This window comes from Sinocyclocheilus anshuiensis, unplaced genomic scaffold (assembly GCF_001515605.1).
Source record: "Sinocyclocheilus anshuiensis isolate Anshui unplaced genomic scaffold, SAMN03320099.WGS_v1.1 scaffold487, whole genome shotgun sequence".
In the NCBI taxonomy this organism is placed as follows: domain Eukaryota; kingdom Metazoa; phylum Chordata; class Actinopteri; order Cypriniformes; family Cyprinidae; genus Sinocyclocheilus; species Sinocyclocheilus anshuiensis.
This window is the reverse complement of record NW_015548240.1, coordinates 1,218,462-1,246,447: the sequence shown is the minus strand read 5'-3', so window position 1 is coordinate 1,246,447 and position 27,986 is coordinate 1,218,462. Positions and strand designations below refer to the sequence as shown.

Below are 27,986 nucleotides of genomic sequence, written 5' to 3'. Positions count from 1 at the left end.
TCCCATAACGGTTTAATACTTAGGCAGACATTGTTGAGAAACACCGCTGGCGGCTGCCCACCAGCCAGCCCGAATTGCTGAACGAGAGACAAGCGAGTGCAACAAAGGACAGTGACAAGCATAAAAAACATGTGGTTCTTCTACTAATGGGCTACAGAAACTAGGGAGAAGTGTATAGGATTAATATTTGACAGGGGGAGAACCTTGCAAACTATGTTTCATTTTTTAACTTTCTCCCAACTGACTAAATCTTTCATTTTGGACTTTTCGCACTGCCCACACTGTCTGCTCCGTTATTGGAGAAAAACCTAAAAACCGAGAAGAAGTTTTGGGGATTTAAATGCATATTGCGCTAATTATTTAGTTGGAAAACGCTTACATTTGAACAAACTCGTAATAGATCATTCTGTTGCGACAGGGCTTGAGTGTGGAGCATGTTTGTAATGAGCTGAGGCACTGGTACATGCTGAAGAACCTGACGGAAGAGTATGCTATGTCCATCACCTGTGAGCCATCTTCTTCAGCCAGCAATGAGATTCACATCAGCATTGTAAGTACAGCTTTTCAACAAGTTTAAATGGGTCTAAAATAGCATTTAAAGATGTTTTTAGAGGGCCACCTTTAGTTCCAACCTGTTCCAACACACCTGACAGGAAGTTTCTAGTACTCTAGAAGATCAGCTGGTTCAGGTGTTTCTAATTAAGAGAAGGTGGACACCACTTATTTAAAGAAAATTTTTTTTGTAATTTACTCACGCTAATGTCATTTCAAACCTGCATGACTTCCATTCTTATGTGGAACACAAAAAAGATAAGATAATGCATTTTTTTTTTTTTTGTTCATACGTTGAAAGTAAATGGAGTCCTCCAGAGTTGTTTTGGACCCAAATGACTTCCATTTTATGGACAAAACAGTTGAAACATTCTTCAAAATATCTCAAGAAAGGCAGAATTTGTAGAAAAGTACATTTTTTGTGATATTTATGAGTCTACGTTTCCTGTGCAGTCCACAGAAGAGCCCAGGTCGGACAGGAATCCTATTAAAGATATTACGGGTCAAATATTCGACTTGGTGAGCAAGCACAATGGTAACAGCACCATCATCAAAGCCATCACCGGCGTACGAGCTCACCAGACACCAAGCCCCAACACTGGTAAGCAGCTCTCCATCACACCGGACATTGGGTCCATCTTTGCTGAAAAGTAGTCAAAAATTAAAGTATTAAGGTTTCCACAGTCTGGGCCAGTCGTGTTGAACTGTCTGTCCTTGGTCTGTCTTGCTTGAGCAATGTTTAACTGTCAAAAGAAGCTTTAAGTCATTGAAGCCATGGAATGTTACATCAGCTCTGCCAGTTGGATTGAACTTCAATTAGACATCAGGGCCCTCTTGCATGCTGTTCATCAAAAATGGCGTCCTATGTTTCTGCCAAGCTGCTAAGTCTCTTCCTAACTTAAGAGACCTTTAAACCGTGTGAGCCAGCCTCTGTAGATTGGGCCAGGGGACCGGGTATAAACAGTGTATATCTTGTCCAAAATAGGAAAATGTTGCTGTTGAATTAAAGTGTGGATTATTTTTTCCTACACCACTTCTGTTTTCAAACTCCAAGGTTTTCCCATTTCCAATGCACAAATGTTCACCAGTGAATAGACATTTCAATAGTTTCCCTTGCAGTCTTCTCGTTGTCCCAAATACTGACTAACTGTCCCTCTGGTTCTTCTGTCCCCAGACTACCTGGTTCCTCTGCTCAGCTCCATCTTCATCGTGCTCTGGATCCTCGCCCTGACCTCAGCCTTCCTGTGGTGCATTCACCGCCGGCGGAAACAGAACACCCACAGCAATGCAACTACCTCAGCTACAGAGGACAATACCACCAATAACGTGCGTGAGCAGCTCAACCAAATCAAGAACCCCATCGAGAAACACGCGGCCCACGGCGTGACCATAAAAGACTACGAGGGGAAGAACTCCATCATTGCCAAAATTAGGACGCATAACTCCGAGGTGGAGGAAGAGGAGATGGACAAACACCTGCAGAAAGCGCACTTCACCAAGCAGCCGGCCTACACGCTGGTGGAGCGGGAGGAGCGCGCGCCCAACAAAAACCCAAACTGGACTAACAAACAGGACAACAGAGACTTGGAGACGGCACAGAGTTTAAACAGGATGGAGTATATCGTATAGCAGGCAGCTGTGTTGCCGTGCGACCGAACCCCTGTTGCACTTGCACACTAGAATCCTGTGTTAATTTAAGTTTTGACAAGCTGGCTTCACACTGGCAATTGTAATAGTTGCTGTGGACGGCTGGAAAACCCAAATGCTGCGTTTCGCATCCTGTGTTTTCCTTCGTAAAAGAAAAAAAATGTAAAGAAAACAAAAAATTACACATTTCCAATGTCTATATTTTTGTGGATACGTTTGAGTATCTTAGTGAGTCTGAAAAGTTTGCAAATAGTTTTAAGTGTTATTTTCGTTCATAATGACAATGCTCTCACAGCTAAAGTAGTTGTTTCTTCCTTATCCAGCGGCTGTGTGGAAACTGTCTCTAGTTGGTTTTATTTCTAGTTCTGAACTGAAAGTTCCTTCACAGCTAAGCACCACAGCAATTGTCGGAAATGAGTATGAAAAATGGGGGGAAAAAAAAGCAAAAAAATTATTTATTATTTTTCTTTTCTTGGGGCGGGATAGGTCGGTCAGCTTTCTGCTGCCAATATGAAGAATTGTGTCAATTTAGTGTAGATATGTATATATTTTTTTTTAATTAATCACTGTGTATATTTGATTTATTAACTTAATAATCAAGAGCCTTAAAATATCATTCCTTTTTATTTATATGTCCTGTCTAGTTTTGAAGGTTTTGATAGCTTTGTAAGCCTATAGCTTTGTTCGGACGACATTTGTTTGATGTTTCACATACCAAAATTTCAGAGAGAAAAAGCATTCTTAATTTTTTTTTTTTTTTCAAAAAACAAGATGGGCATTTGTGTGCCTGAGATTTTTTTTTTTTTTTTTTAATACAATGTCAGATATTTCAATATTTGAAACTTCTATTGTATGTATTTTGCCAACTCTTACTTGCTCAGTGCAGGTAATGTCAACATCATGACTGCTTTTTGTTTGGATACCTGGTGGCAGACACATTGCTTGCCACGGATGAAAAAGAAAAAAATAAATCATTAAAAATATCTAAAATAAAAGGGAACATGAGTCTTTTAGTTGCTTGTTGGTAAACCTGATTCACACAAATCATTTCTCTTCCGCTTCAGTTTGCAGTATGTCATAAGCTAGGCTGTGAATACTTGAACAGTAGGGGGCCAATGGAAACACTGTAGATGACTGCCTTGCTTTCAGGAGTCCATTTCTATTGCTGTGCACATGTAGTGTTCTTTTCGTTAATCTTTTATATCGAGGCTCTCTAAAACACCAAACTGACAAGCTTATCACATTTGTAGATCATGGCAATATTCAATGTTCATATTTGACCTTATTGTAAATTTGTTTTTTAGTTTGTTCCTGGCAATATTTTTTGAATGTTATATTTATTAAACATTTTGTATAAAAGGAAAATTAAATGTTTGTTTTCGATTTGTGCTGCTTTGGGAGGAGCTGAATCCTCTCTTACGCTGACGTAATGATATGTGAGGCACAAGGTCTGTCTAAATGTATTTTCGTGGTACAGCCGTGCGGGTCTGATTGTACTCTGTACCATGTGAAGATTGACGCTGCGACTGCACTTCCCTCCCTAAATGATGAATGAGGTATTCAGTAAAATAACTGCAGGGCAAGAGGCAAAGCTTATGGTGATGAGAAGAAAAAAGGGGTTTCCCAATGTTTTCCAGTCATGTATCATGTAAATTCTGTCATCATTTACTCACCCTCAAGGTGTTTTATTCATATATGATTTTCTTTCTTCTGTGGTACACAAAAAAGGCATTTCGATAAGGTAGCTGTTTCCCATGCATATTGAATGAGGACTGGAGGTTTCACAGTGCGAAAAAAAACACAAAGACATCATCAAAGTGGTTCATACAACTCATGCCCTATATTCAAAGTCTTCTAAATCATGTGATAGCTTGTGAGAAATTTAAGTGAACATTCACTCAAGATTTTCTTATAATTGGTGAAATAAGTCCAATTTGTGAACGAATCATTCTTGCGAGTCACATCTTTTCAATCACTCAGTTGATCCAGTTCATAAAACCTGTCTGAATGATTTATGAATCAGACTCGAGATAAACTCGCTGCTCAATTTGGTCGCAGCAGAGGAACATTGGTGAAAAACAACTTAAACTTCAGTCTGTTTCTCACACAAAGGCTTTTTATAACTTCTGAACACTTTGGATATAATGCACAAGTAACTTTTATGATTATTTTATTGCGCTCTGTCATTTCTGAAGCTTGAAAGCATCCATCTCCATTCATTGCAATTACCTCAAAATGAGTGCTCAGCACAGCCTCCAGAATTTCCTTTTGATGTTCCACAGAAGAAAGGAAGTTGAACGGGTTTGGAATGGGTTGATGACATTTTCTTTTATGGTTAAAATTGTACTTTTTAAATTGACAAACTGAAAATTCTCATTTGTAAATGCATGTTATTATCCTGGCCTTAATCAAAATGTCATAACTCAATTTTATCCTTGGTGATATATGCTGGATTTCTCCAAGCATTTAGTCGACTTAAAACCCAACCCATCTCAAAATCTAATTAACAACCAATAAACAGACCTAAATTTTTCCCAACCTACGTAAAATTTTTCTTTTTCAGTAATCTGTTACACTTGAATGTAAGTCACAATATGGAAAAGATCTGTTGCTACTTCAGTTAACCTTTAACTTTAACCGTTAACTTTTAAGCTTCAATTTGCTAAAGGTTGATCTCTAACGTTACAGTATCTGAGCACTAGATAATTAAAAGTCAAGAAATCAGAATTCCTTTATTATTAATGGTTAAGTAATAGTAAAACATGAGTTATATTGTAAGGCAGTACAGTAGATTGCATTCAGTTTTTAAGGTATTCCTTGGACATTTACAAGTATCTCAATGCAAACGTTTGATTAAGAACAAATGGTTTGCTATCTTTTAACGATTCGAATTTCATGACATAACATCAGAATATACAGTGAAATATGTTGTAACCAGAAGCATTCCGACTGCCACGTTATGGGATTATTGCTGCACAATGTTTGTATATTCTGATAACGTTTTTATACTAAATACATAAACATTGAGTGATTTGTAAGCACGGCTGGAAAATAAAGCATGTGACTCAACGAATTTATGTCCATACATATAATCATCCTGCCATCACGCACTAAATCAATGTCGACTGCACCCGTGATTAGCCAAATATCGGACGCGAGCGCCACTACAGCGTTCCATAACGTTGTCAGTCATCCCGCAGCAGACTTTTAGCTGTTACGAAAAGCAATAACACATTTACAAATAATAACCGCAGGGAGACGGCAGTCGGCTCCAACGGTGAAAACCCCTGATCGCTTAAGGAGCGCGGTGTATGTGAGAACACAGCAAAATCAATCATGTGCTCAGCTGAAGCTGGAAGAGTGGAGATTTCAGACGGATGGAGCCAGAGATTTGGGCTTGAAGCCACAGTGTGCTCAACGGCTCCCGCTAGTCTGAAATACAAATCTTACGCCGAAAACGCGAACTGCATTTGTGTTTTTGTTTAGAGTGAAGTTACTGTTTTCTTGAGTTCCTTTTAAGTTGTTGCTAGTGGAGTCGATTCAAATATTTGAGAGCTTCTTGGTAATCTAATTCAAGCGTTTGAGCAGTTTTGTGTTTTTTACTTTAAAGGGAGAAGGGAAGTACTGTATGTGCAAGACTGTGTGTGGTGAACTCTTGTGCAACCGCCACTGACAGACAGTATTACAGTAGAAGTGTGTACTGTAACATCCATCGTGGTGGCGTCAGACATCCTCTCTCGTTCTATGCCGCTGCGCCCCTCAGGACTTCTTGAGCCGGCATAATCGGGATGTTCTGGGCTCACCCCCCTTCCTTCCCTCTCTGGCAACAGATCTGGAACTAATAGAGGAGCCAGAGGATACAGGTTTGACGGATAGGCCTCTCAAACTTGCAGCCAGCCCGCTTTGGTTAGTCTGTGAAATCTCAGGCTGGGGACTGCAAACGGAGTCTGCAGCGGCAACGTCGGAAGAGGGATTGTTGGAATTGCTTGACGCTGCAGGCTCTCCAAAACGAGATCTTTTTGTCTTTTGGCGGTCAGCGCCTTCTCCTGAGCTACTTGGGGTCCGTGGTCGTCTCTTCGGACCGGTAGCGTCAAGATGTGGTTCGGTGATCTCTTTACTGTTACTTAATTTAGATGACAACACGGCTTTCCCTTCCTCCAATGACTCACCCGTGAGAAAGCTGCTAGACGATATGGTGACAGGATGACATGCTTCAGAAGACCCCTTCTCAGCTTTGTCCGCTTGATCATCTTGGCGTTGTTGGGGTTGGACTTTAGCCTGCCTGGCACTGGAGGAATAAGGAAAGGTTACATGAAGATGTAGATGGATCACCGCAAGGTATATCAGAACAGTACTTACATCTTCTGAAGAATGGCTCTTTTTGTTGCTGTGGAGCTGGGTAATGGATCTATTATCTCGCCAGAGCCAGAAAAATACTTTGAATGGCTTGGTTCACTCTGTTGAGACAAAAAAAGAAAGAGATCCTTTAAATTCGAGATGGTGGAAATAAATCTTCAATATAAATCAATTTATCATTCATTAGATGTTGTAGGTATGTAGGTTGTAGGTATCTCATTAGGTTTTGGAACAGAGCTACTCTTTCAACACCTGACAGAAACTATTAAGTCAATTATTTGTTTTTGTTTTTTTAAAGGACTCTAAGAGAAGTCCATTGTACTGACATGAATTAACTATATTTGGTGTAGCCATGGGAACAAATCCATGGGATGTTTTGTTTTGACGGCCATACCCAAGAGACCAAGCAAAAACACAAGCTTGTGTTGAACTGCCAGTATTCAGAGGAAGCTCTCTATTTTCCCTTTTCTCTGTCTTGGTCATCAAATTTCTGATCATGCTTATCAAAATATAAATATTTGCTTTATTGCGGCTTTGCTTTTTTTTTGCTTGTGCATATTGTATATTTTATGTGTTTGTGTGTTAATATAAATAATGTCAAAAGTACCAATTTGGTTGAATGTGTTACATATTCATGTTTGTTGTGATATTAAAATTGATACTAAGAATCACATAAAAACATGCCTTTTAAATGCTGATGTGTGGCAGATTTGAGACTCTCAAGCTAAGAGATCAGTAAATACACTCGCATTGAGCAAAACATTTTTTGTAGTTATTTAAATATCCATTGACTGTGTGTGTGTGTGTGTGTGTGTGTGTGTGTGTGTGTGTTCATTACGACCTGGCTTGACCACCTGAATAGTTTGACAAACACTTTGAAGTCCTTGTTTTAGCACTAGCCATGCTTAACCGGGCAGCTCTGAGAAGAATAAAGAGACGAAGCAGCTTATTGAATCCCACCAACATACACCTTCAACAGTCCTAATGAAGCTCTATCAACAGAACAATCCTTGACTGAGCAAGAACAGAGCAGGTGCTTGTGTCCGCCGTCTTTAGGGGCACAGGATCATTGAACTGCGATTAACTGACACAAAACAATCATTCCAGTCCAAACTGATTGGATTTCATAAAAGTGTAGGTTTACCAACCGGCCTCTGAACAGGTTCAAGATATATAGGCTATTAGTTCTATTTTAGGAGCAAGCAGCCAGATAACCACAAGGTCCGTCAAGTCATTAGAGCGAAATGAGGAAATTGCAGAGGGATGTGTTTCATATGAAGTGCACAGACGCTGACCTGAAGAAGAGGCCTCTATATACCTATACTTAATGCCTTGTTTTATAGAGAAAAGTGTTGTGGCCTAGTGGATAAATATATGGGATGATAACCAAAAGGTTGTAGGTTTGAGCCTTACAGTGCATGTGACTGATGTCAACAACAATACAACAAATATAAATGGAAACAATTAAGACAGACTGACCCACTATCCATTTTGTTCATCTTTGCGCTGAGTTGTGAGCAAGTCATGCTGAATGAGTTCATCAATATGTGGATGAATCACACAAGGAAGGTGCACCTACTGCAAGCAAGTGATCCTGCAGCATGTGACTGTGGCACAACCTGTCAGATGACTAGTATTGCTATGCTCTTTTGTTTAATATTAAATGAAGACAAAAGTATTATAAAATCTCACAAGTTAAGATCCTTGTTGCAAGCCAAGTCTTTATTTATTTGTACTCCTGTAGCTCAAACAGTATAGTATGGCATTAGCAATGCCAAGGTCATGGGTTCAATTCTCAGGAAATGCATGAACAGAAAAAAGTAACCTTAAACTTAAACCTTGAGAGCTGCTTTGGATAAAAGTATCTGCCAAATGCATAAATGTACTTTTCTTTGCAAACAATGCAGCGTTTCCATCCCATGTCAAGACAACAAAATCATTTCTTATGGGAAAATTGGTGCTAAATAGAAATGGAAGCCACGGTGGGTCTTTTAGTAAATGCAATAAACTATTTGCGGTTTAGAGCAAAACACTCTGATGAACTTTTGCTAGCAATCAACAGCAGATGCCTTGTGTCTGGGAGTTTGTCAAACAGCTCTGGGAAGTTAACAGCAGCAAATCATTTTGACATTTCAGAATGCCCAAGCAAAATTTGAGATGCTTTGTGCTAATTTTATTTGAATCACATGAATTTTTGATCTAAGAATTTTTTTTTTTAGCAAGTATATGTTTTTATGTGCATATTATGTCCAAAATTCACACTAGTTGGCAATATGGCCAAAGTCTTTCATCACAATATAAGTCTCTTTTCACAATTACGTTATTTGTGCTAGAAATAAGTTTACAATGGCAAAATTGCCAAAAACAATAACAATGCATGAGTATCGAATTGAATTCTTTTGCATCTCATTGCGCTTGAATGGTTTAAAATCACTTGAAACATTAAACTGGCAAAAATGCATGAACAATACAAACTTTTGTGATAACACAACACTGTAACCTCACAAGAACATAACCGCAACAGAAACAATAATAAAACATTTATACAGTTTGTCAAGTTTCTACCGGTTTATCATGTATACCGGTATATGACCCATAAGTCACACAAAAAAACATGGAAGGAAACCACAGCCACAGACAGAAAGAGCCAATTCCGTCAAAGCTCTTTTCCCACAAGCTGTTTGAAACCAGCAGGTTTAGCAGGACTACACATAAATCAGTGCTGCTTCACTCTAAATGAGCTGATCAATAACTAGTGGGAAGGTTCACTTTAAGGTGCAGGGAAGGGTAATGCATGGGAAGATCTGAGAAAACAGAGTCTATGAGAACCCAAGAGACTCTCTGCGGTGTGTGTCCACCCACAGAGACAAGTATTCATAGGAAATCATGTTGCAACGTGGGCCGCTAATATTTAAAAACAATCCATTTCCAAAGCCGGAGCAAGCAAGCTGCGGTCTCATCCGTAGATTGTGTTCTATTCATGACCACCGTCTGTCGAACTCTCTCCTACACACACACACAAACTCCCCCCAACTTACCACGTCTCTCCGCCCACTGCAACCAAGACTGGACGGTTTTTAGGGGGATATCCAGACACACTAGTGCGCAGAAACACACCCATACTCACTAACGATATGTCCACTGAAAATAAACACACCCAGTGAGCGTGAACAGTACAGCACACATACACACGCTCGACAAAAACATGGAGGATAGGGGAGGAAGAACATTTGAATTTTAATACCTTCATATGCATTTTACAAACCTTTGGAAAACAGATGAAAGAGACAGCAACAATGGAGCAGTGTTTCTTTCCCAGAGAAACTCTCCCATGAAGCATGCACTTTGCTGGGCTTCAAAGAAGAACAAGGGAAAGAGAAAGATGCTAAGAAAAAAAATTATGTCAGAAAGTTAATGGAGTGAAAGAAGGCACAATTCAGTGTGTCTATGGGAACAGGGAATATCTATGAAAATATAATTAAGGATGTCAATTTACATGTGAATTTAGTGAAGTTATACTACCGGTCAAAAGTTTGGTGTCATTAACACTTTTTTTTCTTTTTGAAGATATTCATACATTTATTCAACAAAGACGCATTAAATTCATCAAAGTTACAGTAAAGACACTGTTACAAAATAATTCCATTTCAAATAAATGCTGTTCTTTTGAACTTTCTATTCAAAGAATTCTGAAAAAATGTATTATGTATAACAGTTTCCACAAAAATATTAAGAAATGTTTGTTTTCAATATTGATAATAAGTTTTCTTGAGCACCAATTCAGCATATTAGAATGATTTTAGAATTGACACTGAAGTCTAGAGTAATGGCTGATGAAAATTTAGTTCTGCCATCACTTATATATTTTAAAATAGAAAATTATTTTAAATTGTAGTAATATTTCACAATGTTATCGTTTTTACTGTATTTTCTTATTTTAAAAAAAAGAGACTTTCAAATACATCTGAAAAAAATCCTGTAACCATGTAAATTAATAAAAATAAAAATTAAATTTTAAATAAAATAAACATTTCTGGCACAATAAAATGATCTTCATTTGGAATATAACAAAGAGTGAAAAATTTAAGGGGGTCTGAATACTTTCCGTACCCACTGTACTTCAAATATATTGAGTACACGTGATTACTTATCATTCACTTAATAAATGAATTATCATGCAATTAATCTGATCAACATCTATAATCAGTAGAGCCTTAATAATACAGACTCAACATACATTATTATCTGGCACAATGTCAGAGCTCTAATGACCTCTACAGTTACAAAAGGTGTGTTCACTGCATATAACCTCTAAGTTAAAAGTGAAAGAAATTCATGCAGAATCCAGTAAGGAGGAATGCAGGCCATATACCCTTGACATAAACACTTATATAGCATCTATTTATGTCTTTACACTAAATGATTGTTGTAAATAAGCTAGAAAGTTACTTCTATCAACAACAAATCATTTATAAAAGGAAATGAGTCAGTTTTGACTCAAGATTCATTCACCCTTTACATTTCCATAAGCTCAATCCTACATAATGAGCTGTAAGCACTGGCACGCTTCGTGGACACCCTTACAACGGCTCATCTGTACTAGTAAACAAACAAATATGTACCGTTAGTCATGTGACCTGGAATCATTAGCCATTAGGCAGATCATTGTTACACAAGCACCTGGAGGCCCACAGTGTGGGTAGTGGAGGTGCAGTTACGGATCAGGACAAAGATCAGTCAGGGAGAGATCGGTGTACTGGAATTTGTGTGTGACCATAATGCCCTTGAGCAAAAGCACTTAACTCTACTGTAGATTTCCCTAAGAGGACTGTCCCAACAAGTGTACTGTACAGTAGTTATGATGAGTAAAGATGCGGTCACACTAGACTGTCTCTCATTCACTTCTATTCATCCTATCTGAAAGCAGCAGAGTGGGAATTTAAGCATAAGAAGCTTGGATAATATTAAAGTACATTAAAAAAAAACATTATATAAAACAGATCTTGGCTTCTGATTGGTCAATAACTTTAGCTTGTACCTTGTTCATTCACTAGCCATGAGATCCATCTACTATGAATAATGTGAACATTAATGTTTGGAGACGCTAAAGTATACCACAGCAGCACCCACACATTTTTTTTTTTTTTTTTTACAATCATGGAAAGTCTGAATATTGACAACATTGCGTAACATTGCTGTCATCACAAAGATGATGCCTTTGGGGAGTCTTGAGTCTAACATGACACAGGCTTGCTTAATCGGGAGCTTTGTTTCAGTTGGTCATCTGAACTACATTTCTGTAAACCACAGCAAGACCAAGGCCAACAAACAAATTAGAGAGAAACTACAGCTTGGACTCCTTACAATGCATGTCACCTACACAAAGAACATTTGCCTATTCTATGAATGCCAGAAGAAACCTTTTCTTCTTTTAGTCATAAAAGACATAAATGGTGTATGTCTTCTGTAAGTACCTGTCAGAACAACGCTCCAGCCATCTAAACCAGAGCATTGACATGAAGAGTATTCATAAAACATAACCACTCTAGAAATCCACCTCTTTGTTTCTGTGGAGAAAAACCAGATTAGGTGACAATGAGTTTGTGAGGGCCAAGAAGCTCTTGAAATGACAGTGTTCTGTGGCTTGCTGTTGGAAACAGTGAGAGACTGAGATAGGAGATGAACAAAGAAAGGATAAAGTTATGTCCATAAACACTGTAGCTCTCCCCAAAGAAGAGGAGGCTGTAAAAACACATCTGCCTGGCTGAGCTTTGATCCGCCGCGTCATTACAAGGCTGCTATCTTTCCCATTCTTCCAGCACACATCCAGAGGTACAGATGCGGCAACCTCAGAATACAAAACTCTCTTATCTTTTTTGAAAGTCAATGGAGTTCAAACAACATTTGACACTATGGATATTATTGTACAGACAAATTTTTCTAAATATCTTTTATGGTCCACAGAAACAGGTTTTGAGTGACATTAGGATGAGTAAACAAAAAGTACTTTTTTAATTAAAGGTTAAGAAGAATCAATAAAATCCATGATTCCAATCCCTAACTTAGACTGTAGTGTAAATTCCAACTCAAATGTTCAAAACTCTCAAACACTAGTGTACAGTATGATTTGTGACCAAACACAGATCCAATTTACAGTAAGGACAATCTGCTAGAAACCTTCGAGGAGTTTCAGGAAGTGCATTAAAAGGAAAAGGAAGAGACGCCTACCATCTCAGTTGTGATGACGTGATTCTGTGCTGACTGTGCACTGCACCCCCATCGCTTCTTAGCTACGCAACAGTGAAGGATCCTTCCCGTTCTACCCACTTCAGACCACACCACAGGATGTGAATCACTCAAGGAACCGTTAATCTTGTTCTGACAGTGATACAAGTCACCTTCCAGTTCATGAAACAGTCCTTCCAGGGTTTGAACTGGTGACTTTGCACATAGTACCTAGTACCACATATCATTTTCACACGCTCTCTTGCTGCAAGAAACCACACGTTATATCGGAGTGTAACCTTGTGACCTTTGGATAGGTGTTATGGCAGCCCTGTGCGGCTGATATAAACTATGTTTTGCAAACTGAGCTCTAAATCAAATGGAAGGATCACAGACAAATTCCCAAACTGCCTCAAAACATGTGGCGTCATTCAGACTCTCACTGTCAAGCTCTGCGGTGAGAGAAACTCGCCATAAACATATGACAACACTGGAAGAACAAATTCACCGAGCCATTATCATTTTCAAATTGAAATTCTGCATCGTCTGTGACTCATACAGCTGAGCCGCATTTCTTATTAAGATTCATAACTTTCCTGGCTAACTTTAAGCAAAAAAGAGAAAGAACAAAACTGTAGGATAAGGATCCCAGTGACAAATTAGAGCGGAGCAACTGAAATAATTGTTTTGTCATGATGAGAGAAACTCTAGCTCATTCTCCTGATGCACTCTCTCCTCCAAACTGCCAAATAGCGAGAGCACCACCGCAAGCTCCTGCTAACCCTTCCTCGCAGCATATACAAGCACAGAGAACCACATCCTGACGAGGGGAATGCAAAAACAAGGGCCCTGCTTCCCTGAACTGGAAAAGCGGTTACACAATGTGAACTTTTCACTGTCAAACTGGATAACTTCACTCAAATTATTACAATTCTTGCTTTCATTGAAAGCCAAAGCAACGCAGGAAAAAAGGGCTGAAAGAAAACGTCTCAAAGAAAAACAATGGCAAATGATTCAACTCGAAAAAGTACCGACATTAATGGCAGGACAGATGGGAGACTGTCTTTGTCCTTGATGTCCACCCAAGGTGGGCGGCTCTGTGCGCATTTCCCAGCATTCTATTGGAAGATAGAGTAGGATCAACTGAGAGAGACTCACAGGGAAGAAGTGGACATGAAAAGATTTGAAGAAGATCTGACTGGGGCGGAGACACAACAGATAAGTACTCTGGACACACAGCAGGAAGTCTGATCAAGGATGCTTTCACTTGGACATTCATGGCTCCAGAGATCCTACCACTGAGTATCCTGTTGAACCAAATCAGTCTTCAGCCCCACACACAACTGTTGCCATAAAAGTGGGTGAGTAAGAGGGCATGTGTGTGAGCCAAGTAAAACTGTGGTCTTGTTTCCAAAGCAAAATACATAGTGTACCAGTGATGCGACTCATGATTTCAGAATAAGTATCCTGCGTTCAATTTCCTACTGTAGCATCAAGATGAATAACTCTAACAAAGCTACTTTTTTAAACATCGAATCGTCAGGGCACTACCTGAATGAAAGAAAGAAAGTAAGAAAGTAAGTCATATAGGTTTAAAGATAATCAGATGCATTTCTTAGGGGGCACATACAAAAGACAAATTCTTGATTTCAAGACTAGCTAGATCAGTGATGGGCAAACTTGGCCCTTCCAGGCCACTTTCCTGCAGAGATTTGATCCAACCCTGATAAAACTCACCTGCCTGTAGCTTTCTACTAGTCTTGAAGAAAATGATTAGCTGGTTCAGGTGTGTTTGATTAGAGTTGGAGCTAAACTCTGAAGGAAAGTGACCTGGAAGGGCCAAGTTTGCCCACCCCTGAGCTAGATGGAGAATTTAACAGAACTTAGGGGTCTTTAAACACATTGTTCAAATTGGAGTTATCTTCACTTGACAGCATTGTAAAAACATGTAAAAACACTGAAACAAAAGTAGCAAATCGTCCACATGAATGTGATATTTGCGGCACTCATGCTTTAAAATCTATTTAATATATTTACAGAATTTCACATCATTAGCTTTTCCTATAGATGGTTCGGAAATCATATATTATCTAGATCAGTGTTTCCCAACCGGGGTGCCGTCTGTCGAGAGCAGGGGTGCCGTGTAAAAAATCTTTTTTTAATATTTTTAAATTGCTAAAATGTTCCCCGCTCAGGTTTCACTTTCACATGGTGTGACGCTCTGCGTATTATCCCGCTCTATGCGTGTGCGCTCCGCTCAGTCGCTCCACTCGTATACCATTCATGCGAATTGGAAGAGCAAAGTCCACTCAAAAATTGAGCCGACAGGAAACATCGATGAACTAATTTCAGTGATGTAATTCTTAAAAAAACAGTTAAAATGCTATTCCTTTGTGCATAATGTGTGTTGTTACTGCCTGCAGTATTTATCTTTACATTTTCATAAACAATGTTGAATTAATTGCTATGGTATTTAGGATCACATCCAATCGTATGAGCAAATAAGGCCCCAGAGCTCAACGTCTTAGGCCAAAGGCATTTAGTGGTCCACCTCAGAGAGCAGTATAGAGTAAAAAGAGTCTTACCAATAAGCCCCTTCCAACTACTCTTTTGCTGCCCCATAATAAGCGAGAGGGGAGAACCAAACGCATAGGAATTAACTACATGAGTCCAGAACCCACTTCATGGTGTTCGCAGAGAATGGGCTCAAGACTGAGAAACAGCATACATTAAAGACACATGTACTTCATTTTCTTACATTCTTTATACATTATATAAAGAGCTGGAGAATAACTGGAGAACTTATATAATAGCTGGAGAATACAGACTGTCCACAGAATAAAATCAGTTTGCCCCTTTAAAGAGCGTCTATACAGATAGACACTTTTGTTGTAGCTAACTCTTTTTAAAGAAGGTCATCTGACAGTAGTTTAACTAAATCTATTTAAGTAGAGTATAGCTTGGCAAGCTAGTTTCAAAGTAGCTTCTCCAACACTGATTATAAACATTATTTTATAACATAAGCAGCTCTTACCACATCCAGGTTCAGATTTCCACTGGGAAGTGCAGAACTCTCTGGAGGACTGGCACACACTACAACACGCTCAGGAAACACACGCAACTCTGTAAAGGTCAAACAAAAATGAAGATGGAGCTGTAGCTAAAGTGATGTGGAAGCCATTTAGCACAATATTATATACAGTAAATTTTCCCTTTGAAACAAAGGGTGAAATGGGAGGGGAGACGAAAATATGCATGATATTCATATAAAATTCTCACAGACATCTGAAGTATAAAATGGGAGTGAAACCACTAAGACGAGAAGAGCATCAACAGCTTAAAATGACCTCAATGCCCTCTTCATGGGAAATGTTGAAAAAGCTTTGTTGTTTTTAAGAAAATGGCTAAGCTGCCATAAAGTTGAATGTAAACTTCACGTCCCCACTGCCCCTCAGTCAATAAAGTTTCAAATATGTAACTTGATATAAGTAAAACAAACCACATTGTTTGATGTATTCCGGTTTAGTTCCTTCAAACTTGGCCAAATTTAGCTTGAAAAACGAAGGCCAAGCAAATTGTTGGTCAGTTACTTTTCCTTCTTTTTGTTTTTCCTAGATCACTTAAAATAATCTATACCGGACAGCCTTATTAGTCTGTATGCTTCTACGTAGTTTCTATTTTTTGAGGCATGTTAAACACAAATCATGTAGAATGATGACTGTAATTCCTTTCAGAGTCTGACATGCTATATCTCTAAAGATACAGTGAAGCTTTAGTCTGAACTTGTTTACTATGATAAGCAAACCACATTTTCCCTGTGAGCTGCTGTCAAGCCAGGCTCGGGTGGACTTGGCTGTAGTCTCAAATATTTGTTGAGCTCTGGCTCTATTAGGACGGAGTGCATTCGTCTCTAACTGTCTAGCCAGATATAATGGGTGGTTTCTGCAAAGAACTTTCTCTCTATACATTTGACTTGAAACTACAAGTTCTGCATAAAACGCATTTGGAATCATGTTCTGAGTTGCCAACTAAGTGAACATATTTCAGCTGACTTTTTCCAAAATAAAAACGATCCAGACAGTGACCTCCGACTGAGCCTGACAGCTGTACGAACTAATAACAACACAGGTGCTCCTGATACAATCATCTGTTTCATGAGTCAACTTAATGTGGAAAGAAATATTCAAACCAGTCTTCTTTAGTCAATGAGAAGAGGAAAAAACTACCTCTGTAGTGCTGCCTGATAATGCATCTCAGGTTGACGTGTCGTTTCATGAAGTGCACCGCCAGGCAAACATTCCCACCTGCAAAAGAAAACACATTTTATGGAGCAAATCCGCTAACACTCAGAAAACCTTCACTGGTGATATTCAAACAGTGAAAGCTTGTCATGGTAAGCTAATGATAAAACAATCGCTTTTAGGACTGCCTGTTTGTTTAAACAAATCCTCATTTACGCATGAGGAAACACTTTTCTCCGGAAAATAATTTTAATGCAAATCAGCACTGTATTAAATGATAGCCTGCGACACATCTCCTAAACATGGACGTTATCAATTATACGTGGCAATGCAAAGGTCAGAACAAAGGCTGTTAATGTCTGCCAAATATGACACCGCACAAAGGCGGTTTAGTGTCTGAAAAAATACCAAAGCGTTTAAGCAAATGAGAAAGAAGCCTCATAGTTCAGGCATGAACGTAAGCTGTGCCAGGGGCTTCTTGGCCTTTGAAGTCCACTGTAACAAGACTGACTGAACGCTGAAACTATTTACAGCCTCTAATGGTGAGAGAGTTTTATGAATTCATGCTCCACTCCTTTGAGAAAAAACATATAATGTGCCACTTTGCCTGCATAACCTGTATTTTAGACTGCAAAAATCTCTAAATACTGGATGAGTGTAGACTTGTGCCGGTATTCGGTAATGCGATATATCACGGTGTATTCCAATATTTAATAACAGGTTGTTAAAATCGAAAGTTGCAACTGTGTTATTTAATGAGCTAACATGAACTAAGACTTAATAACTAATAATTAATAACTTCTGTAGCAAACGTAGCTATTGCTCATTGTGAATGTTAATGCTTTAACTAAGGTTAACTAATATGGTCTTATTGTAAAGTGATACCTACTGGTCTTTATAGTTCTTTTGCACTTTAATCTGTGTAAAACTTTTAGCTTTATACATTTTTCTGTATTGCTTTATTGCATTTAAATGTTCAGCTATTTTTGTTATAAGAAAAAAGTTATTAAACCTGTTATACTGTATTATGACAGCACTTTTTTTTAACTAAATGTCAATACCGTGATAATACCGTATACCGTGATAAAAGCATTAGCAATTAGTCGCAACATGAAAATTTGATACAGGCATATCCCTAGATGAGTGGCTGAAAATTTGCACCGAAGACTGTTATTTATTATTCTTACATGGCTCTCTGAAATACTCAGTTGTGATTGGTCAATTTTAAGGTCAAATATTTTAGTGTGCAACTGCTAGACTGTATAGTGGATCACGCTGTGCTAGTTTCGTGCCTCTTGTGCATTCATCAATCTAATTTTTCTCACAAAATAAAATAATTTGTCAACATTTATTAAGTGGGATAATGTACAGTCAGCAGGTAATTAACAAAATAAACCCTTTCAATGTGATATAAGACCAGATCATTCTGTTAGCGTTTATTTTGCAATGATAAGATGACAGGAGAATAAATGAAGATTTATTGTAAAATTTTCTGTTTGCACAATTTTGTTCACACAATGGAAGAAGTGAATAAATAGGGTGTATACAAAGGCCAATCAAACCGCTGAAATGCATAAACCAAGATTAGTTTGTGACTCATTCAGGATCGACATCCTTCAACAAGAATATTCAGAACTGAAAAAAGCATACTGGATATTACCAACAAATATATTCAAGTTAAAGGGATAATTCACCCAAAAATGAAAATGTTGTCATCATTTACTCACCCTCATGTCGTTCCAAACCTGTGTGAGTTTTTGTTTTCTTATGTTGAACATAAAAGAAGATATTTTGAAGAATGCTGGTAATCAAAGTTGATGGTCCCCATTAACTTCCATAGTATTTATTTTCCTACTATGGAAGTCAATAGGGACCAACAACTGGTTCTTCAAAATATCCTCTTTTCATTTTTGGGTGAACTATTCTTTTAAAAATGAAAAGATCTTTTTTAAAAAATGATATTTTCACACTAGAGATTCTGTTGTGGACTCAAGTCAGTTTAACAGTCTGAAATCAGTTTTCTGATCTGAAATTATTAAACACTATATTAGGCAATTTACAGTGCATATAGTATAATGAATATAATACAAATATAATAAATTAATTTAATTTAAAAAAAATTAAATCCATTTATTTTATTTAAAAAAATAAATATTTGATTCGCTCACTCCGAGCCATAGGTAATGAAAAAAAAATGAGCATTAAATTATATATGTAATGAATTGATTTAAAAAAAAAAATTTCATTTCATTTAAATTTTTTTTTTTAATGTTTATTATATTGTATACAGCAATTTTTTAATTGACTATGGTTCGGATCAAGCAAATCAAAATCAAATAAAGTGTGAAAACAGCCCAAGACACTGAAATCGCTTCTAATGTGTCATTTGACTCATTATATGAAGCATTCAGTGATGTCAAAATTATGCGTTCATTCACTTTTGCAGTTGCCAGAGCAACCATACCAATTCGCTGTTAACATGCCAAGAAAACAAGTTCATTCAACCCTATAGTGTTGGAGCAGTGACACGACCATTCAGTTTTAATTTAAGAGACAGCGGGCAAAGGAAGAATCCAGCCTAGATCTGTTTGTCATTGTCCAAGGAATGCAAGATCCACTAGACGCGAAGGCAGAGCACTGTTGCTTAATCTGGGAGGAATCTGTCGGCAAGAAAGGGGGCCTGGTGAACACGCTACATAGCTGCCAGTGCAGCTGTAAACAAGAAAACAGGCATGGGAATCCATCAGCTCTCACTCTGTGCCCTGAATAGACCCCTCAACCTCTCTGACTGTCTGTGAGAGACTGCCCTAGGCTGCCACAGGACCGTAAAGCACACCCGAAATGAATCAGACTACAATCTAATGACCCCAAGTGCTTGGGCATATCGGTTCAGATCATAGAAACCAGAGAGAAAAACAAACTCAGCTTGGGCACTCTAAAATAGCCTCACCCTCACTTCCAGAACATTTGTCTGTCTTTAGAGTGCATGTTAGATGTGTCAAATGAGCAGAAATGCATTAGAGAAGATCGCAGGCCATGCAAACAACTAGCTAGGTCCTCAAACTGCAGCTTCTGCAGTTTATGATATGCAATTACAGTGTCTGCCAGCCACAAAACTGTCATCAACACCCCCTGTATGTGATTGATGGATCTACCTCCTACTTTCTTTTACTTCACAGGTAGTGCTTAACAGCAGCTCCACTTTAGATGTTTTATTTTCAATACCTTTGTCCTCGGCCATTGGCCATCAAAACGAACTGTGCTGTAGAAACAATGGTACAATCAGTCACAGTAAAGATAGAAGGTAGATTAGGACAGCATCAAACTTCCTGCACACACTTGCTTTGATACAGCTTCCATTTAAGGCTCAAACATTGATAGAAACAACAAAGAGCATTTAAATCCTAATAAACCCTAAACTCAAGTCACTGTATCCAAGATACAAAATAATTATCATAAATGTTATTTTATCCCACCTATGAGAATAATAGGCTATGGTAAGCATCTTGTGTGAAACCCCGGTGAGCCTGCCAAACAGGCTCCTAATGTTGATATTCATGTCAAGGTTCTAGGCGACTGGTGCTCATTTTTGCTCAAGGGAAGTGATACAAGACTAGTGGGAACTGAAACACCTAGCTTCACAGAACTGTTCATCCAAGCAATGCAGGTTAATATGAATCAGATGCTCCCTCAGGTGTTCCTCCCCATCACAAAGAACCAACCGAGGAGGATTTCGATATCAGATTTATATGCTTTTGAGATGACTTGGACCTTAAAGCGCTCAAAGGAGAAAGGCAACACCAGCAGAGAGATCAAGATGGCACATGGAACCCTACCAACTTCAATGAGGGGGGGAATAAAGCGTGCGTGGACAGTATCAGTGTCTTATCTTTCCTGCTCCTAATCTTTTGAGTATGCAACCAGCCTCCTCAAAAGCTTGGGAGAGTTATGGGAAAATACAATTCGGTCATGAGTCCCTCTGCTCAGCATCAAGAGCCTAGGGCATGTTCTTTCCCTTTTTAACTTTAGTGTGGATGGATTGAACAAACAACAAACTGATAATCTGCATATTTCAAGAGATAAAGAAATGGGCATCTTTCCTGTGTGCTTCAAAACCTTCAGTCTAGTCTGTTTCATTCATGTCCATCCCAACTTAGATTGACTCATCCTCCCACCTCCTTACTGAGAGAAAAAAAACAAACAAAAAAAAGTTTAATAGCATTTGTGTTTCCTCTTTTCCTTCACTTCAAAGAAGCAATTCCCAAGAGGCTGGCAGAGGAGTCTGGCTCGAGTAGAGCCACAGAAAGGCTTGTTTTGAGAAATCAGCTGTTGGTTGAAAAAAATAAAATAAAAGGCTCTTGCAGCTTCAATTCTTCTGGCCCAGGCCAGCAAGCAAAATGTAAATCTTAGTGTCTTTTAGTAGTTTAAGCACATCTAAAACACCCCTTCTTAAGAGAAAGAAAATACTGGAGTTATCTAGATAAAGACTGATGTTTACAGAAGTGCTTCTCAACGGTTTTTGATTCAAGACCCAGATTTTACAAGCGGCGACTCAACACTGTATCAGAATTACTTATCGTTTAACAGTAAACACATGTGCCCATAAAATTAAACACTGAAATTTGTCATTTCAGCTTGAGAGAGTTTTAGGCCAGTAGACAGAACTGTACTGTACAGAAATATTTTAATGCCTTGCAAACTTAATACTTGGATTTCTGGTGTATTCTACATTGTTGCTGCAAATTCTGCTGATTTGTCACCAAGACAATCTTATCTAGCTAGCTGACATTAATGAGGCTTTTTTTTTTTTTTGCAAAAAAAAAAAATAAATTGCACAAAAAAAAACCGTGACAGTTTTGGATGCATCAGTAAGACTGTTGAAAATGGCAATCCAATTGATAATGTTTTGCATTATTTTCCAGCAAAATCTGCTTATAGAGTTGCACTGAATGCAAATGTTCTTTGAAAGAAAAAAGGAAGAAAACATTTAGTACAATTTCTTTGTAAATAAAATATTTTTTTATTTTTTATTTAAAACATTTTTTTAAATATGTTTTGTGAAGAAAAAAAAAAGAAAAAAGTAATGAAAAACAGAAATATTATTCTACCAGATCTGTATCACTAACAAAATCAGAACATGGCCACCAGATGTTGCAAGTGGCATGTGATGTTCCAGAGAAGACGATTGAGATGCCCTCTGAGAAAAAGCGTTCCAACACTCAATCCACATGGCAACACAACATCACAACATACGTCTTTCCACAGGTTTCGCTGACACTAAGCCAAGGCAGAAATATATACAGTACATCAGTACACACACATGCAGTTGCCCCCCGGAGCTTTTACCACTTCCTGGGAAAACAATAGAGAGAACGAAAAGTCAACAAACCAGAAGAATGCAAAGAGGAATGTGAAATAAAATGGAAGAGCGGGGTGAGTGATCCCTTGTCTCCAACTAGAGGCATTCTTTCCACTGATTCAGAGTTCAAAGAAGAACATGAGCTATAAAAACCTCATCAGCTCTAAACAAATGGAGAGCACAGACAGCTCAACATGTGAAAGAATAATAATCATCTCTCAGCACCACAGTCTAGATCTCGACAAGCCAAAGAGGTTGTACAATCTATAAACACGTCGAGCACAAATACAGACAACATCAGATACGATTTCTGGTGGTAAAACCGGGTACGATCCGTGATATCTGAGCATATAGCTACTGTGTACAATGAGCGATCCTGAAGTGATCTCACAGACGTAAAAACCAGGGACTGCGGGTGGAGACCGGGTGTCTAGGTGACCAAGTTGGAATTTGTAGAAATATTTTCTCTCGGCCCTCACTTTGATGTGAATGATCACCCTCTAAGATCTTGTCCTCCGCTCTTACTGGGTCAGGGTGGGGCTCCCGGGCGATTGTGTGTATGAGTGTGAGCATTTTTCACGGGGGTCGCCACATGGAAGGGCCGAGCGGGGTTTTCCTGGAAGCACATCACACCCGTCTGCATAACTGTAGCCTGGGCCGAGCGGGCGGTGTGTCTTATCACTCGGTTCAACGTCCACCTGAAACAATATTTGCACATGAGTGTTCAGTTTAACATTTGGGTGACCCCTTCAGCATGGTTATGAAATGCTGCAATGTGGCCCAACAGGAGGATGCAACACATTATCAAAAGGAGAACTGTAAAGAGAAGTAAATGGACTAAAGTGCCTTCAGAAACCTTCTTTTATAGTCTTACTAAACAAAAAGATCACAACGATTTATTGACTGAAATCCCATGACACAGCAAAAAGATCAAGATTGTGATCAGTCGCACTGAAATTGAAGATCCCACCTCTTTTCCTCACAGATGTCTCCTTTAATTAGAGCTCCTAATGCAACACTTAGCTAATTGGCTACACCTGCACTATAAACGTATATGACATCAGCATGGCTATGAAAATGGTTGAGGACATCTAATGAATTAACACCAACACAGAATTCTTGAATGAAACTTTAAAATGGCTGCATCTGAAATCACGTAATTCTATACTATATAAAAAAATAAAAAAAAACAGTACATGAACCAAGTAGTATTTCCGAAATCACAGTATTCATAACAGTAGTCAAAAAGTCCCCAGATGACCTACTATTTCTGGCGAGATTCTGAAGTATGCATTCAGTGGATACTTTACTATCCCATGAGGCCACAGGAGAGGATTTGTGAATGGCAGTGAAGGGATGGTAGGTCACATGACAATGACATGATGAATGTAGTACGTCTGGATTACAGTCACACTATACGCTTTCATACTACATACTTTTTTAATGGTTTGTACCTACTCAGAGTATGCAATTTCGGATGCAGCCAATGCCTCTCTAAGATTTTCAACATATTCCAGTCTTTGGTGTCACATGATCCTTCATAAATATTTCTAATATTCTGATTTGGTGCTCAAGAAACAGATCTTATTATCAATGTTGAAAAAATTTGTTGCTTAATATTTTTTGTGGAAATCATGTTTTTTTTTTCAGGACTCTACAGAAAGTTCAAAATAATTTATTTGCATTTACTTACAATTAAAATCTTTTGTTACATTATAAATGTCTTTACTGTCACATTCTATCAATTTAATGCATCTTTGCTGAATAAAATATTATAAATATATACATTTTACTGACAAAACTTTTGACCAGTAGTGTATACATGAAGCACTGTGTGCGTAACTAAAGGAAAAACTAAGGTAAGATTCAAAAGTTGCAACTGCCATTTCTGTTATGAGCAATCAAATGCCAGTAGTACTAGAAGCACCAACTATTGTTACCCAGAAAAGTCGGCAAAAAGTCTAAATCAATAATGAAGGCACACCAGGCACTGCATCAGGAAATTTAGCTTTTGTAACTGAATTTGACAAAGGTCAAAATAAATGAGAAGCATTGTGAAAAAATAATGTACCTGTCACATTGCTACTGTGAGGGAGAGCGGAGCGAAGAAACGAGGAGATGAGGAGTACATCAACAAGGAGATTTTAATTATAACCAGGGAACCGGAAAAACACACGTAGCAGATGAGGTAGACATAAACAGACATTCACAATACCGGACGACAAATGGACATAGGAGACAGGCTTATAAAGGAGCACAAATGAGAAGACTAAATTAACACGGCTGGAGACAAATCCACATAATCAGAACAGGAACATGAAGAACCAAATAAGGGCAAAAGGAAACACATGGGAAAACCAGGACATGGAACATGAGGGGAGCAAAACACGGAACAGAGTCTGACATTACTCCCCCCCTCCCGGAAGGCGCGTCCCAGGGGAGCTCAGGGACCATGGCGGAGCAGGGAGCTCGGGGCGCCATGGCGGAGCAGGCAGTTCGGGGCACCATGCGGAGCAGGCAGACTAGGAAGCCATGGCGGAGCAGGCAGTTCAGGAGGCCATGGCGGAACAGGGAGCTTGGGGAGCCATGGCGGAACAGGCAGTTCAGGAAACCATGGCGGAGCAGGCAGACTAGGAGGCCATGGCAGAGCAGACAGTTCAGGAGGCCACGGCGGAGCAGGTAACTCAGAAGGCCATGGCTGGATGGCCTCCGTGGCCTTGGCCTCGCCACTATGGATGGACCCATTCTACCTCCCCCCCCAAAAAAAATCCTTGGGGAGAATATCGTCTTTAGAGGCCCTCCACAGGCCTAACTCAGGAACTGTGGCCCTCCCTGGGCTTGACATAGTAACTGGAGCCCTGTGACCTCATAGGGAAAAGTAGTCCTGTCCGAATTAGATGAACAGCAATTAGACTGAATTATAGTTGAATAACTCTTTTTATAAGTACAATCTGAAGACAATCACAGTATATACAGAGTTTTGGTACAAAACTATCCATAAATGATATACAGGTATGGTACAGAAAATATAGCAATCGGGAGGCTTAAGGATGCCCCAGGAGCAAACAGGGAAGTGTGGTGTGAATGAGGTCAAGGAAACACATTCCTCCTGTTTGGTTCCAGCAGATTAACGATGTGGGGAAGGCTTCTGAAAACCTGACTTATGTGCTATTCTGCAGCTCTGAAGGTTTTGAACCAGAGCTAGGCCTGTCATTGAATCCAGACCTCCTCATCTCTCTCTCTCTCCCACTAAATCCATCCAGCTTGTGCGATTATGAATTTGTGTGCATTAAAACTGACTCACCTGCACAGCACACTGGTGCCTGCAAGGCCTTAATGATGAAATATAAAATGCCATTTACAGTGAAAGAACAATCAAGCATCCTCTGCCAGGCAAATATGCATTTAATTATAATATAATAGCGGCCAAAAAATAATGATGGATTCAATGGAGAAAAGCACCATTAACCCTGAGCACATGACCTGCCATTTGATCTGTTCTTGGGCCTTGAAACGAAAATGTTGAGAGGAAAAGGCAGGGTGATCCTCTAAAACGATTTAGTAATTCCTGAAGTGAAGTTTGGTCAGGTGGCATGTATAGCCTGGGTTCACAGAGGCTGTGTCTGTATGTGTGTGTGAGTCTGCCTGACCAGATTGCGGTTGAGAAACAGTCCCATGAATCCCATACTGATCAAGCTCTCCTTCCCCAATTCCTAATTACATACAGAGCCCTGTTGTGGGACAGCAGCAGAGGAACACCGCTGACCCCGGACGAAAGACAGGGGTGTGTGTGGTGAGATCGAGTCATACTGAATGTATAAACATCCGTTTTGGGCCAAAGACGGGTGTGTTAAAGCTGTGTAGATTTGTGTACTCGAGAGTTTGAGTGTGAAAGCGCGGGAGAAAGGTCTGTGGAAAGAGTCTGGCTTTCCAGGGGCTTTTCTGTACAGTGAGACGCGGGTTTAGGAGGTGGATTTGCACAGCAACTGCAACATGACAAAGCATCAAGGGCTAATTCTAGAACAAGGAGACAGACAGACTGACAGACAGACAGGCAGTCAAAAGAGCCCAAGGAATTCAACAGCTCCTGCTCCCAGGTCTCCATTTCCCATGCTGGTAATCCTGCCTAGTCCCTCTCACATGTTCCAGGGCAGGTAACTGCTGCTAATGCCGCCACATGCTTTATATTTAAAGGCTATGGGGCATGAGGGGCAGAAACAGAACACTCTTATTGCAAACTGTTGGAGAGGGAGCACAGACACAACACTATAAAAAGCCCCCCAAAATTTTTTTTAAAATAAATAGTAAAAAACAAATAAAAAACATTAGAACCAAAATGATCAGTTTTAAATGCTACAAGTGAATTTAGGCCTCACAATATCATAATACTGTATATAGTATGAACAATGGATATTAATTTTGAGATTTGCTAAAGATTACAGTGTTATATTTTTATCTTGAAAAATCTACATTTAAAATTAAAGATTTACATTTAAGATTAAAAATCAGCCAATATACACCACCATTCAAAAATTGAGTCATTTTTGCTTACCAAAGGCTGCATTATTTAATCAAAAATGCATTAAAATAGTAATATTGTGAAATCATATCAGAGATTAAAATAACTGTCTTCTATTTTAATATATTTTTAAACATAATTTATTCCTGTGATGGCAAAGCTGAATTTTCAGCATCATTACTCCATTCTCCAATTTCGCACGATCCTTCAGAAATCATTCTAATACGCTGATTTGGTGCTCAAGAAATATTTCTTATTAGTATCAATACTGAAAACAGTTGTGCCGCTTAATTTATTATTATTATTTTTTTCAGGATCCTTTGATAAATATAAAGCTCAAAATAATAACATTTATTTAAACAGATTTATGTGTAACTATGTAAAAGTCCTTACTGTCACATTTGATCAATTCAATACATCCTTGTTTAATAAAATAATTATTTTCATTCAAAAATAAAATAAACGACCAAACATTTGAACAGTAGTGTATATTCAATATCTACCGATTTAAATTAATTTAAAAATCTTTAACATTGGCTGATAAAAATATGACATGAATCTTGTATATTGTGTTTTTGCTATTTTGTACACTGTCTGTTTTGTATATTTGTATATAATTATTTTATTATCTGTGTCTTGTCTTGTCACTGTCATGTGTTTTTAGCCATCTTCAAGAATCGGCTAAAAACACATCTCTTCCACCTTTATTTGACCCTCTAACTCCAGCACTCTCTATTCTAATTATATTCTTTAAAAAAAAAAAAACACTTGTCCCTTTAAACTTGCACTCTATTCATTTGCTGTTTGTTTTCTTTAAAAAAAAAAAACTAACACTTGCTTTCTAATCTTTTTGTATTCTATGTTTTCTTTTCATTTATTATACAATTAACAAAAGCCAAAAAGACCTCTAACACTAGCTTGCTCTATTCTTTTTCTATTCTATCTGTTTTCTTTTTATTAATTATATTATTTAAAAAAACCTTGCAACGTGTACTGCGTTAAGCTAACTGAGACTTGTTATAGAACTTGTATATCGTTGCTCTTTTGTTGATTTTGATTGCTTCCATTGTCCTCATTTGTAAGTCAC

At 38.5% G+C, this 27,986-nt stretch overlaps 2 protein-coding genes across 2 annotated transcripts in view; one reads left to right on the top strand and one right to left on the bottom strand.

Annotated features, from left to right (window-relative positions):
* The window catches only part of LOC107655002 (protein jagged-1b-like), a 34,029-nt gene extending 31,809 nt beyond the window's left edge, over positions 1-2,220 (top strand). The window contains 3 exon segments of the mRNA XM_016442386.1: positions 419-550; positions 1,006-1,153; positions 1,727-2,220. Coding sequence (XP_016297872.1) covers positions 419-550; positions 1,006-1,153; positions 1,727-2,181 — 735 coding nt within the window. The 3' untranslated portion in view covers positions 2,182-2,220.
* Positions 2,221-4,982: 2,762 nt separating this feature from the next.
* The window catches only part of slx4ip (SLX4 interacting protein), a 45,703-nt gene continuing 22,699 nt past the window's right edge, over positions 4,983-27,986 (bottom strand). Inside the window, exons 5-8 of the mRNA XM_016442353.1 lie at positions 17,007-17,084; positions 15,815-15,903; positions 6,559-6,656; positions 4,983-6,487 (exon numbers count right to left, since the gene is read on the bottom strand). Of these exons, the coding sequence (XP_016297839.1) occupies positions 5,959-6,487; positions 6,559-6,656; positions 15,815-15,903; positions 17,007-17,084 (794 nt within the window). The 3' untranslated portion in view covers positions 4,983-5,958. The remainder of the gene's footprint in view (positions 6,488-6,558; positions 6,657-15,814; positions 15,904-17,006; positions 17,085-27,986) is intronic.